The sequence below is a fragment of the Pan paniscus genome, chromosome 16 (genome assembly GCF_029289425.2).
Source record: "Pan paniscus chromosome 16, NHGRI_mPanPan1-v2.0_pri, whole genome shotgun sequence".
NCBI lineage: Eukaryota > Metazoa > Chordata > Mammalia > Primates > Hominidae > Pan > Pan paniscus.
Window position 1 is genome coordinate 7160192 of NC_073265.2, and position 11695 is coordinate 7171886.

At 51.2% G+C, this 11695-nt stretch overlaps 1 protein-coding gene across 3 annotated transcripts in view; it reads left to right on the forward strand.

Annotated features, from left to right (window-relative positions):
• LOC100976978 (E3 ubiquitin-protein ligase HERC2) overlaps positions 1 to 10884 on the forward strand; it is a 209560-nt gene extending 198676 nt beyond the window's left edge. For all 3 annotated transcript variants that reach the window (XM_034938387.3, XM_034938388.3, XM_034938393.3), the window contains 8 exons: positions 518 to 601; positions 4779 to 4920; positions 5072 to 5266; positions 6386 to 6498; positions 7126 to 7316; positions 8250 to 8355; positions 8645 to 8857; positions 9889 to 10884. In XM_034938387.3, the coding sequence (XP_034794278.3) occupies positions 518 to 601; positions 4779 to 4920; positions 5072 to 5266; positions 6386 to 6498; positions 7126 to 7316; positions 8250 to 8355; positions 8645 to 8857; positions 9889 to 10161 (1317 nt within the window). In that variant the 3' untranslated portion in view covers positions 10162 to 10884. The remainder of the gene's footprint in view (positions 1 to 517; positions 602 to 4778; positions 4921 to 5071; positions 5267 to 6385; positions 6499 to 7125; positions 7317 to 8249; positions 8356 to 8644; positions 8858 to 9888) is intronic.
• Positions 10885 to 11695: the final 811 nt, after the last annotated feature.

The following is an 11695-nucleotide window of genomic DNA, read 5'->3' on the forward strand; positions in this document are numbered from 1 at the left end:
TGTGATCACAGCCAGGACCTTGTTCCCCTCCCTGGTCTGTCTTTTCTGTCCTGATCCAAGGTCTAGCTGGCTCCACGGTGCTCCCTGGCCCCGTGGCTGCTGTATGGCAGTCAGTGGTTTAACATCATTCCCTGCCACTGGTGGACTTGTTTGGCAGGGAAACCTTGACTTCAAGACCTGAGTCAGAGCAGGTGCTTGCCAGGCCCAGCCCTCCCTGTTCTGTGCCCTGTGTGTGCTGGGCTCTTCCAGCCTCCGGAACGCTGCTGGGTGGAGGTAGTTTCCTGAGGGACCTGCCTCTTGCCTGGCCATTGGCACTACCTGCCTGGCCGTCTGTCCCTGTGTGCTTCGGGGCCAGCCTGTTCCCCTGCACCCTCACAACTTGAGAAAAGGGAACTGGCAGTTTTCTGTCCTTAAGAAGGTCTTCAACACAGATTTTAAACAAAACTATGTGATGATTTCTTCAGGAGTGATGCTTTCCATATCAGATTCTAAATTTTGTCTGTTTGATGTGTTTTAGGAGGCGGCTTTCCGGAAAGTAGTACAAGCAACTATGGTACGCGATCGTCAGCATGGCCCCGTCGTGGAGCTGAACCGCATCCAGGTAGCACATGGAGATTACTCTCCAAGTCTGACAGCCTTAGAAGTGATGCTTTCGTGGGTACCTGGGCTGGGACGAGAGCGCTGGTAGCCTGCCATCCTGTGCACCCCAACTTTAAAGAGCAGGTGCCACCTTCCTTTTTGTGGGCTTCCTGTATGTGATGTGCTGGGGCTTCCAGGAATGTCAGTGTGTTTCTTTATACAGAAGTAATGAAGATTTATGTCAGATAGTCCAAAAGCACAAACACAGGTCAGCAAGAATGGGGAAAATAAAATCAGCCCTCTTCCCACTGCATGATGATAACCGCTGCTGTTACATTGGGAGGTGTGTGTCTATTTGTTACAGCCAAAGCGGGATCACTGCCTTTTGAAATTTGCTGCTCTCCTGCCTGCCATGGAATAGGGTCCTGTGGGGCTGCTTGTGTTTGGCAGCTGCCTGCAGCCTGCTCCTCTCTTGCAGGGGTGTGTCCTGGTTTACTCTGTCAGATTTCTCTGATGGTGCTGGGGGGCCGTGCCCACTTTTCTGTGGTACAGGCAGGGCTATCTGGGTGTATCTTCGGTCACCCCTTTTGTTAAGTTCTGAGAAGTGGAGTGGGTCAGAGGCCCAGTGACAATTTGATGATACATCCGATTATAGGTTATAACAGTTCATGTTCCCACCATCCTCACACGCTCCCCACCACTGGTAGTTTTCTTTGCCAATTTCATAGGCCAGAATTACTAATACTGTCTCATGGGTAGTAATCAAAGAAACGACAAGTAGACCATTTCTAAATGTATACTGCTTCAAGTGTATATAAACTCACAGTTAAAAACAATTAATTAAAAACAAAGAGAAGCCTCGGCCCCTGATGATGATAGCGTGCAGAACTTGACATTTAATGCTCAAATGAAACTGGCCTCGCCTCTTGGATCAGACACAGAGAGCCATGAAGAACAAATTCTTTGTTCCTGTACCTTTGTATTAACACATGATTTTTACCCTGATGTTGATTACAAGACTAGAAATGTTTTCAGAGTTATACTTGGGGGCATTTTGAATTAAGACACGAAACTCTTGTCCTTTGTTGGACAGCTCATGTGACCACATTGATGGAGCTGGTCTCTTCACTGACGTCAGAGTGTTTAATGCTAAGCTGTACGTCAGTCACGTCCTCACATAAATAGGTTGTTTAACTAGGTTCATAAAAAAGCTTTTATTTCCCTACCTTGGACGATGGCTTCAGTTTGCTGTGCATCATAAACATTATAGCTTGTAGGCAAGGCCAGCTGATGGCTTCTGCGTTGTCTAACCCCCGCGATTGAGTGCACCTTGACTTGCACCTCCCTCAAAACCGCACGCAGACTTTTTGGGCCAGGGGCTCTCAGGGTGGGTATTCAAGCCTGGGGGGCTCTGGGAATCAGTGAAGTTTTGATAAACTAGGATGCAGGTTAGGCACCCTTGTTTCTGTCTTTGTATCATCTGAAATTTTTAAGAAGTCATTACATGCTGAGCACCTCTTTCTTACTCATCTTGCTATCCCCAGCTTGTGTTACAAAAACGTTCAGTATGCAATTGAAAAAACAAACTGGGTAAATGGCAAACAAATTTATATTAGTCGTTGGTGGTGGCTCATGCCTGTAATCCCAGCACTTTGGGAGGCTGACGTGGATGGATTGCTGGAGCCTAGGAGTCTGAGACCATCCTGGGCAACATGATGAAACCCCGTCTCTACAAAAAATACAAAAATTAGCCTTATGTGGTGGTGGGTGCCTGTAGTCCCAGCTACTTGGGAGGCTGAGGCAGGAGGATTGCTTGAGCCTGGGAGGCAGAGGTTGTAGTGAGCTGAGATCATACCAGTGTACTCCAGTCTGGGCGACAGAGCCAGACACTGTCTCAAAGCAAACAAAAAACGACAACTTATATCAGGCCTTTTTTTTTTTTTTTTTTTTTTGAGAGGGAGTCTTGTTCTGTCGCCCAGCCTGGAGTACAGTGGTGCGATCTTGGCTCACTGCAACCTCCACCTCCCAGGCTCAAGCAATTCTCTTGCCTCACCCTCCTGAGTAGCTGAGATTACAGGCGTGTGCCACCATGCCAGGCTAATTTTTTTTTTTGTATTTTTAGTAGAGACAATTTCACCATGTTGGCCAGGCTGGTCCCAAACTCCTGACTGCAGGTGATCCACTCGCCTCGGCCTCCCAAAGTGCTGTAGGCATGAGCCACCGCACCCAGCCTTTTTTGTATTTTTAGTGGCGACAGGGTTTCACTGTGTTGGCCAGGCTGGTCCTGAACTCCTGACCTCAGGTGATCCACTCACCTCAGCCTCCCAAAGTGCTGGTATTATAGGCGTGAGCCACCGTGCGTGGTGTCAGGCCTTCTTAAGAATCAGATAAACACCCTTCAGCCTAGTGTGCAATGTGGATTGACGTCTGGGGGCTGCTCTGACTCAGCCACGGCCCCGGGTGCCAGAGGTGGCTCCTTCCCGTTCAGGGTAGCATGCCCCTCCCAAAGCGAGGAAATTTTCTACAGATGTAGAAATAGAAGTGATTTTCTGCCTAAAAATGAACGTGGAGAAAAACATTGTTTGAATTCAGGGTGTGCACAGGACACCAGCACGGAGCCAGGAAGGCTGCACAGGCGCCTCCAACCCGCCACCCCATGGCCACGATGATGGGCTCAGGGACACGCCTCCCAAGAGGATGCCATGGGAGGGACTCTCACAGCTGTCTGGATAGTTTCAGAGACTCCAGAACACAGGTCATCTTACTGGAAGGTCTTGTTTGTTGGGAATTTTATTTAGTTTTATAGCAGGATCTGAACATCACTACATAAAAACTTTTTTATACTTAAAAATTTATTACAGAGTTATTGCATGCACATTTCTGAAAATTTAGGGAATTCAGATTAAAGACAGTTAAAATCATCTGTGTTTCTATTGAGCAGAGAAAGTGCTGTCCCGCAGGAGCCTGTCTGCCTCCAGCCTTATGGCTGCTGTTTTCTGCAGCCTCTGAGTGCAGACAGCCTCTACTAGTGGGTGTCGTCGTGGAGGAGAGGCAGCCCCGTGGGCTTCGGGGAGCTGGGTGCACCTCTCCTCTCACACAGCCGCCGTGACATAGGGCATGTCCTGTTCTTTTCTTGTAGCCTAGTCTCCTCTGGGCATGATGGAGCCTTAACAAGCTGCCGCGAGTTTCCAGGAACTCACGTCTGTGAACACTAGCCGTGTGTGTGGCACGCAGACAAGTTCATTCTACAGGCAACTGTGGCTCCTGTCATTCTTCTTGTATTTTTAGTCTTGGTTATGGCAGCCTGCGCTGTAAGCTGTTTAAACTCAACTTTATGTGAGCTAAAGGTGAAGAGAGCTTCACTGGAGGAGTCATCAAAATACACTCTCAGGACCATTTTTTCTTCAATTTTTCTTTTTGACATCCTTCCAGACTGGGCTTCCCAGATGATTCTGATGCACAGCCTCAGCCACCTGCCCTCCGATGTGTCGAGGTCCTGCTGCGGCGGGACCCTAGGGCTCCTGCCCTGATGTCTTTGGGAATTGGAGTCCCCTGAGCCTTTAGCAATTGTAGCTTAGGATGAGAAGGATGGGCAGGGAGAGTGACTGCCTGTGTTGGGGAGGCTGAGTGGCCCCAAGGCTTGGAAATAGGATGGGTGGAAGCAGATGTGGGGAAGGGCTGGTCCTGGCTGAGGCACTCACTCACTGTGTCTGCTTCAGTCTCAGGGGCATTGGGTTGAATCTTTGAGTGCCGGTAGTCTGTTCTGGTCTGCTGGGGGAGCTGCTTTTGGAGTTCCTGGTGTCTTATTTCATGAGGTCGTGGCAAGATGGTGAAGTAGCAGCAGTGCATAGGGTGTGAGGATGGTCCGTGCCAGGGTGGTGCTGCCGGGCCGCAGATGTGGACGTGGTGGTGGTGTGTGTCGTATTGGAAGGTGTGTTTGTTCAGACACACTAGTCCTGGGGGCTGCTGGGCACATCACTGGCGACATGCCCAATGGGGTGAGGCAGTGGTCTCGGGTGTCCACAGTCGAGCGCCCCAGACGGCAGGGTCTGCCTGGCGTCCACACAAGCAGGTGTGTGACCAGGGAGGGGCCCATGCACGGTGCCTCCTCCTCATGCACTCACCAGTGCCGCATGTCCCCGACTGTGTGCTTCCTGCCGCGGCAGCGGCCTCACGCTTGCTTGCTTCCTCCTCTCCAGGTCAAACGATCAAGGAGCAAAGGCGGGCTGGCCGGCCCCGACGGCACCAAGTCTGTGTTTGGGCAGATGTGTGCTAAGATGAGCTCGTTTGGTCCCGACAGCCTCCTCCTTCCTCACCGTGTCTGGAAAGTCAAGTTTGTGGGTGAGAACTTGCCACGTGCTGGAGCACCTGTGTCCCCGGCAGTGGTCGCCTGAGCCCACAGGGAGCACAGAGGCCACATGGTGTGGGAGCGTTGGGGCTCTTTACACAGGACTGTGTGAGGGGACTTCGAGTGGCTGCTTCTCCCCTGCAGGTGAATCTGTGGATGACTGTGGGGGCGGCTACAGCGAGTCCATAGCTGAGATCTGTGAGGAGCTGCAGAACGGACTCACGCCCCTGCTGATCGTGACACCCAACGGGAGGGATGAGTCTGGGGCCAACCGAGACTGCTACCTGCTCAGCCCGGCCGCCAGAGCACCCGTGCACAGCAGCATGTTCCGCTTCCTGGGTGAGCTTCTCGGCCGCTTGAGACTGTGTCGCTGTGGCCTGTGCCTGCTCTTGAGTTAAAGTGTACCATCTGTTTGAGGAGTGACAGTAGATATCTTGAATATCTGCTTTTAGTTTTTGAGACTGTTACCAATAAAAATGACTTTTAGGGTGAGGCACGGTGGCTCATGCCTATAATCCTAGCACTTTGGGAGGCTGAGGCGGGCAGATTGCCTGAGGTCAGGAGTTCGAGACCAGCCTGACCAATGTGGTGAAACCTCGTCTCTAGTAAAAATACAAAAAAAATTAGCTGGCTGTGGTGGCATGCACCTGTAGTCCCAGCTACTCAGGAGGGTGAGGCAGGAGAATTGCTTGAACCCGGGAGGCGGAGGTTGCAGTGAGCTGAGATCGTACCATTGCACTCCAGCCTGGGCGACACTCTGTATCAAAAAAAAAAAAAAAAAAAGAAAAGACTTTTAATATTGATCGTGCCTTTCACCAACATTGTGGAAGCGAACCAGGTGCTGTTGACTTCCGTGCCTAGCATTGAGGGCCTGACGGTGGTGGACCGTCGGAAGCTCTGTGCACAGCTGCAGGCACTGGCAGAGCCAGCCCCGGCCACGTGCTGAGGACTGGATACTGCCTCGGGTACTCAGAAGATGGGAGATTCTGTTTCTGCATCTTCAATGTTTGTCTGAGACTTGGGATCAGAGTGGGGTGAGGTCTTCGCCATTGGCCAGTCCCTCCTTCCTGTCCCACTGAGGGTGTGCAGGGTGTCCTCAGCTGTGCGTCCCACCACAGCCAGCACCTCCTGGGCAGGGCTATAGCTCCCTGGAGGACACTCCCGTGGGGAAGTTCCAGCTCTTTGCTGTCATAAGAAGAAGAATTGGCCACTGTGTGGCTTAAACTAGTGTGCCTGCAGAAAGGATGTGAAGAGTTAGAGGCTTTTAGGCACAAAAGGATAGATTTAGAGCAGGACAGGCGGTCTTGAGGAAGGGCCTAGACCTATGATTTGGGTGTTGCTGCTTCAGAAGGCTCTGAGTCCTCAGTGTGGAGCTGCTGTCAGTGGCGTGTGTGAGTGAGCGGGAAGTTTTGTCATCCTTTTCAAGTGTCCTCTGTCACTTGTGTCCTGAATGATCAGGTGTGTTGCTGGGCATTGCCATCCGAACCGGGAGTCCCCTGAGCCTCAACCTTGCCGAGCCTGTCTGGAAGCAGCTGGCTGGGATGAGCCTCACCATCGCGGACCTCAGTGAGGTAACTCCCTGGGGCGGCAGGCGGGGCCTCCAGGGTCTTGTTAACAGGCACAGTCTGTTCTGCGGGTCTGGTCAGGCTGTGAACTCTGGCCTAATCTCAGTGCCCAGGTGACGCAGAGGCTGTTGGCTGTGGACCACCTTTGAGTAGCAAAAAAAAAAAAAAAAAAATAGACCATCTATTTTCTGGTGTTTTGTAACATACACTGTCTTGTCAGATAAGGAAGCTCACTGCCTCCCCTGTGAAGAAGCTGAGCTTTTGGGCAGCTGGGGGCCGTGAGTCAGGCTTGCACGGGAGGCTCTGTCCTGGGACGACCACAGCCAGCTCATTCCCCATGGCTGTGTTGTGCCTCGGCTGCAGGGAGGGAACCCTTGCTAGCCAGTTGCTGTAACTTTCTCGGTGGTTAGTTTTAAGCATTTGGCTGAATTGTGAATTCTTCGTTCAGCTCCTTGGGTGAAGTACTCTCTCGTTGCTCCTCTTATATCTTGGTGTGTGCCGTGCACTTGCAGCCTCGAGATGCACTTGAGGCTGACCCTGGTTCCTGCTTGACAGAGTGTGCTGGGTGGACTGGAGTCTGGGATGGAGATGAGCCGTGAGTCGACACATGGGCTTTCTTTTTCTCCTTAAAAGGTTGATAAGGATTTTATTCCTGGACTCATGTACATCCGAGACAATGAAGCCACCTCAGAGGAGTTTGAAGCCATGAGCCTGCCCTTCACAGTGCCAAGTGCCAGTGGCCAGGACATTCAGTTGAGCTCCAAGCACACGCACATCACCCTGGACAACCGCGCGGAGTACGTGCGGCTGGCGATAAACTATAGGTTGGTGGTCATCTGTCTCTGTTGCATTGACATAAATAGCAAAAGTAGCAGAACGTGGTTGTGTGGACATGTGTGTTTTTCAGGAGTGTCATACACAGTAAAGTAATGGATTTGGCTCCAACTATTGCTGATCTGTGGGTATAAAGCTTATTTTGTGATCAGGGTCGGTATTTATTACTCTGACATTCTTGGCTCTAACCAGAATACCAAGATCAACAAAATCCACCCATTTGGGTCACTGCACCTGGAGAGGCCATAGTTTTTGCCCCTGTGTGCTTTCTTTGTTGGCTTCCCTGGGACAGGGCTGTATCTGGGTCTGTCTCAACCCCCTCCAGGCTGCTTGAGTGACACAGAGCAGCCTTTGCCAGGTGTCCAGGTGTGACTGTGCCCAGTCCTTTGGGTGCCGTGATTCAGGCTTGGCAGGTCATTACCACCACCCACAGCTTCCACTGCTTGTCCCATGTCCCCTGGAAGCACCTGAGAGTGTCTGGGTGAGGCCCCGTGTGGCAGGTGGGCCCTGTGGGCTCTGGTGGGGGTAGTCCTGGCAGGTGTCCTGGGCGGTGCTGTCCCCCGTATCGTGTCTGCTGTGGGTCAGCACAGTGTCTCGGGCCTGGGGCGGATGCACATGTGTTTCCCCTCTTGGTGCTGGCTTCTCCTGGGGTGTCCTGTGGGTACTGAGAGTGGCGTCTTGGGGTGTGCATAGCTGTAGGTGGTCATTAGGCCGTACCCTGTCGGCTGGACGAGATGAGCCCAGTGTCAGGAGAAGCTCTGCAGTGCCGAGCTGCTAAGCATGCTCATGCCATCTGGAGCTGCTCCCTCTGTTCTCCCAGCTGGGACGTGTGCGGCCACAGTGCTGCATGCCAAGGCTTGGTGTGAGCAGCATAAAGTCAGCGTCACTGAAGACAGAAGTGTAAAGTGAGCTTTTTCTTCCAGACTCCATGAATTTGATGAGCAGGTGGCTGCTGTTCGGGAAGGAATGGCCCGCGTTGTGCCTGTCCCCCTCCTCTCTCTGTTCACCGGCTACGAACTGGAGACGATGGTATGCCGACCCCCAGGTGGGGCTGCCCTGCAGCTGCCTTTTGCCTGCTGACCCACAAATCAGTGACAGCAGTCAGAGTCAGAACCTTGCCCTGTGTGTTGACTGAAGGGAGTGCACTCTGAGCGCGTCCCTCCACCCGCCTGCAGGAGGCTGTGTGTGGGCCCACCCAGAGCCCCCAGACCTTTCCCCACCCCAAACAGGCCTTGGTGTAGAGAGGGAGCGTGACGGAGTCTTGCGGAAATGCCAGGGTGGGAAGCATCACGCGGCCCTGACAGACATCCTCCCGCAGGTGTGTGGCAGCCCTGACATCCCGCTGCACCTTCTCAAGTCGGTGGCCACCTATAAAGGCATCGAGCCTTCCGCATCGCTGATCCAGTGGTTCTGGGAGGTGATGGAGTCCTTCTCCAACACAGAGCGCTCTCTTTTCCTTCGCTTCGTCTGGGGCCGGACGAGGCTGCCCAGGACCATCGCCGACTTCCGGGGCCGAGACTTCGTCATCCAGGTAGGCTCCTGGCTGGGCTTGCCAGCCCTGGGCTGATGTCGGCTGACGGTGGCTGGCTCCTCACCCACAGTCCTGCAGCACATGGAAAACAGGCCTCTTGAGTCTTTACAGAAATGAAAATGGAAAACATCGAACTTCTCTGATGTGAAGGCTCAAAATGTTATGATTATGTGTTTTGGGTACCATTACCTATTTTTAAAAAATGTATCTGGCCATCCCCAGAATACATCACTGCTGTGTCAGCCTGCTCTAGATTTCAAACACACGTAAAGCACTCATTCAGTTATCTGGTCGAATTAGGTGAGTCACTAAGTAACATGCTACATACCAAGAAAAATGAGGCCGCTCGTTGGATTGAGAACAAGGGTTTTGCTTTGGGTTCCAACTCTGTGGGCCGGTGGTCAGAAACAAGCTCAATGGACCTGCCGGGTCACTGAGAGGGGATGGCCTAATGCCCCCACTCTCTGTTGGGACCGTAACAGCAGTGCCTGGGTGGATGGATCGATGGGGTCCACTGTTCCCAGCATGTGTCCAGCACAGCCTGACCTGCGTCTCTGCCAGGGTTAGAAAAGTGGCCGTCTTTCAGGGTCACCTTGGAGAGCATGCATAGTTTTCTATCTTAGAAGGTCAGTAATTCTTAGTTTTTGTCCATAATTCTTGCTGTTTCCTAGTATCTTAATCTGTAGGGGTCAAAGTTGGGCTGGTAGACTCATGAAGAGCTCTCCCGTGGTCACGTGCCTGGTCCTCCGCCAGCCAGGCCGCCCCGCATCCACACAGGTGGTGTGGTCCTCGGGCCCTCTTCCCGGGATGACAGTAGAGAGCCGTCATCTCCATAGTGAGGTGCTGTTTCTTACTCCAAGTTCTAGGAATTAATTGCTCCTTGTTACTCCTAAAGTTGTTTGGATTATGTTTTCTGCTGTTTTGTTCTTAGCAAAAAATATGGTTTTGTGAGCACGAAGAGTCTAATGAGCACAGTAAAGTAGACTGCAGCCGTACTCAGTTTCTAATCACTTCATGTTTCTGCTCAACAGGTGTTGGATAAATACAACCCTCCAGACCACTTCCTCCCTGAGTCCTACACCTGTTTCTTCTTGCTGAAGCTGCCCAGGTATTCCTGCAAGCAGGTGCTGGAGGAGAAGCTCAAGTACGCCATCCACTTCTGCAAGTCCATAGACACAGATGACTACGCTCGCATCGCACTTACAGGAGAGCCAGCCGCCGACGACAGCAGCGACGATTCAGATAACGAGGATGTCGACTCCTTTGCTTCGGACTCTACACAAGATTATTTAACAGGACACTAAGATGGGGAAACGTCCTCGTGAGACGAGAGCCTGAGCCAGGCAGCAGAGCGCTCGCTGCTGTGGAGACTGTAGGCCGCCTGGTGTGTCTGATGAGAAGCGTCCGTCCTCGAGCCAGGCGGGAGGAGGGAGTGGAGAGACTGACTGGCCGTGATGGGAACGACAGTGAGAAGGTCCGCCTGTGCGCGTGGAACACTGTGGACGCTCGACTTCCAAGGGTCTTCTCACCCGTAATGCTGCATTACATGTAGGACTGTGTTTACTAAAGTGTGTAAATGTTTATATAAATACCAAATTGCAGCATCCCCAAAATGAATAAAGCCTTTTTACTTGTGGGTGCAATCGATTTTTTTTCTTTCCCCTTCCTTTCAAGTGTCGTGAGTCGTCTTGATTGTATATTGGAAATAACTGTGTAACAAATCGTATTATAAATATTTCAATGAATTTTACTCTGAATTTGTTTATTAAAAGACTTTTGAACATGAAATGATTAGTATTACTTGAATGCATCCAGAGGATATTTAAACCAAAATGAAAAACCAGAAGGCCATTTGGTGTCCCCTCTCCCAGGTGTCCCCTTGTAGCATATGCATTATGTCATCTGAATTGAGGCCTTTCTGTGAACAGCATCATAACTTCTATCATGGAAAGTGTACTATATATAATGTTTGTGTCATGTATATGCCTAAATTTTAATTATCTATAAATAAAACATCTGACATAAAAGTGTAGGCTGAGCTTTCTTAACCAGTACAACCAAAAAATCAATTAGTTCTTGATACAGCAGTAGTAAAGATTTCAGCCAAGTTGAGATTATTTTTTTGTTAGAGAAACCAAACTCAAGTCACAAAGAAGTGATTAGGAGAATGGAAGATTCCACGGGACCAGCTGGTGGCAGGGGCTGAAGGGCTCTGGAGCCTTCAGGGTTTCCTCCGACTTCCTCCCCAGCCCCATCTGTCTGCACAGCCTTGGCTTCTGCTTTCATTGGCCTGGGCTGAGAGTCTTCGGTCCAGGCAGCCATGGTACACGGTTTGGGCTGCTTGTGTATGGCACACACTCTGCAAAGGGTAGAACTGAGAACAGGCTAGGAAAACTGGCTGGCAGGTCTAACGCATTAGAGCTTGAGCTGAAGACTATCAGATTGAGGCAAAACTATGTATTTCACGTTGGGAGACAGTTTATTCAGGGACACGATGTTTAGCACTGGCACAGAAGATCCAAAGAGGGAAAGTTTTATTTTTTTTCTGGGAACCTTTCCAGGACTGAATTGGTAAATGCCAGGATTAGTCTATTTTCAGCTTAGCTCAAAACGTCCATAAGCTGTGTGGTATTATTTTTGTTAATATCACCAACCCTTTTGTTGTCAGCTTTTGCGGCATAACAGAATTGCCCCTGAAGTCAGTGAGAAGCAGCGTTTCTCACTCGCGCGCCTGGCTGGGCCGGCCTCTGCTGAGTGGCTCTGGGCCCGCGGTGAGGAGGTGTCAGGCTTCACATCTCTCTTCTCGCTTCGGGCGTGTGTATCACGGTGGTGACACAG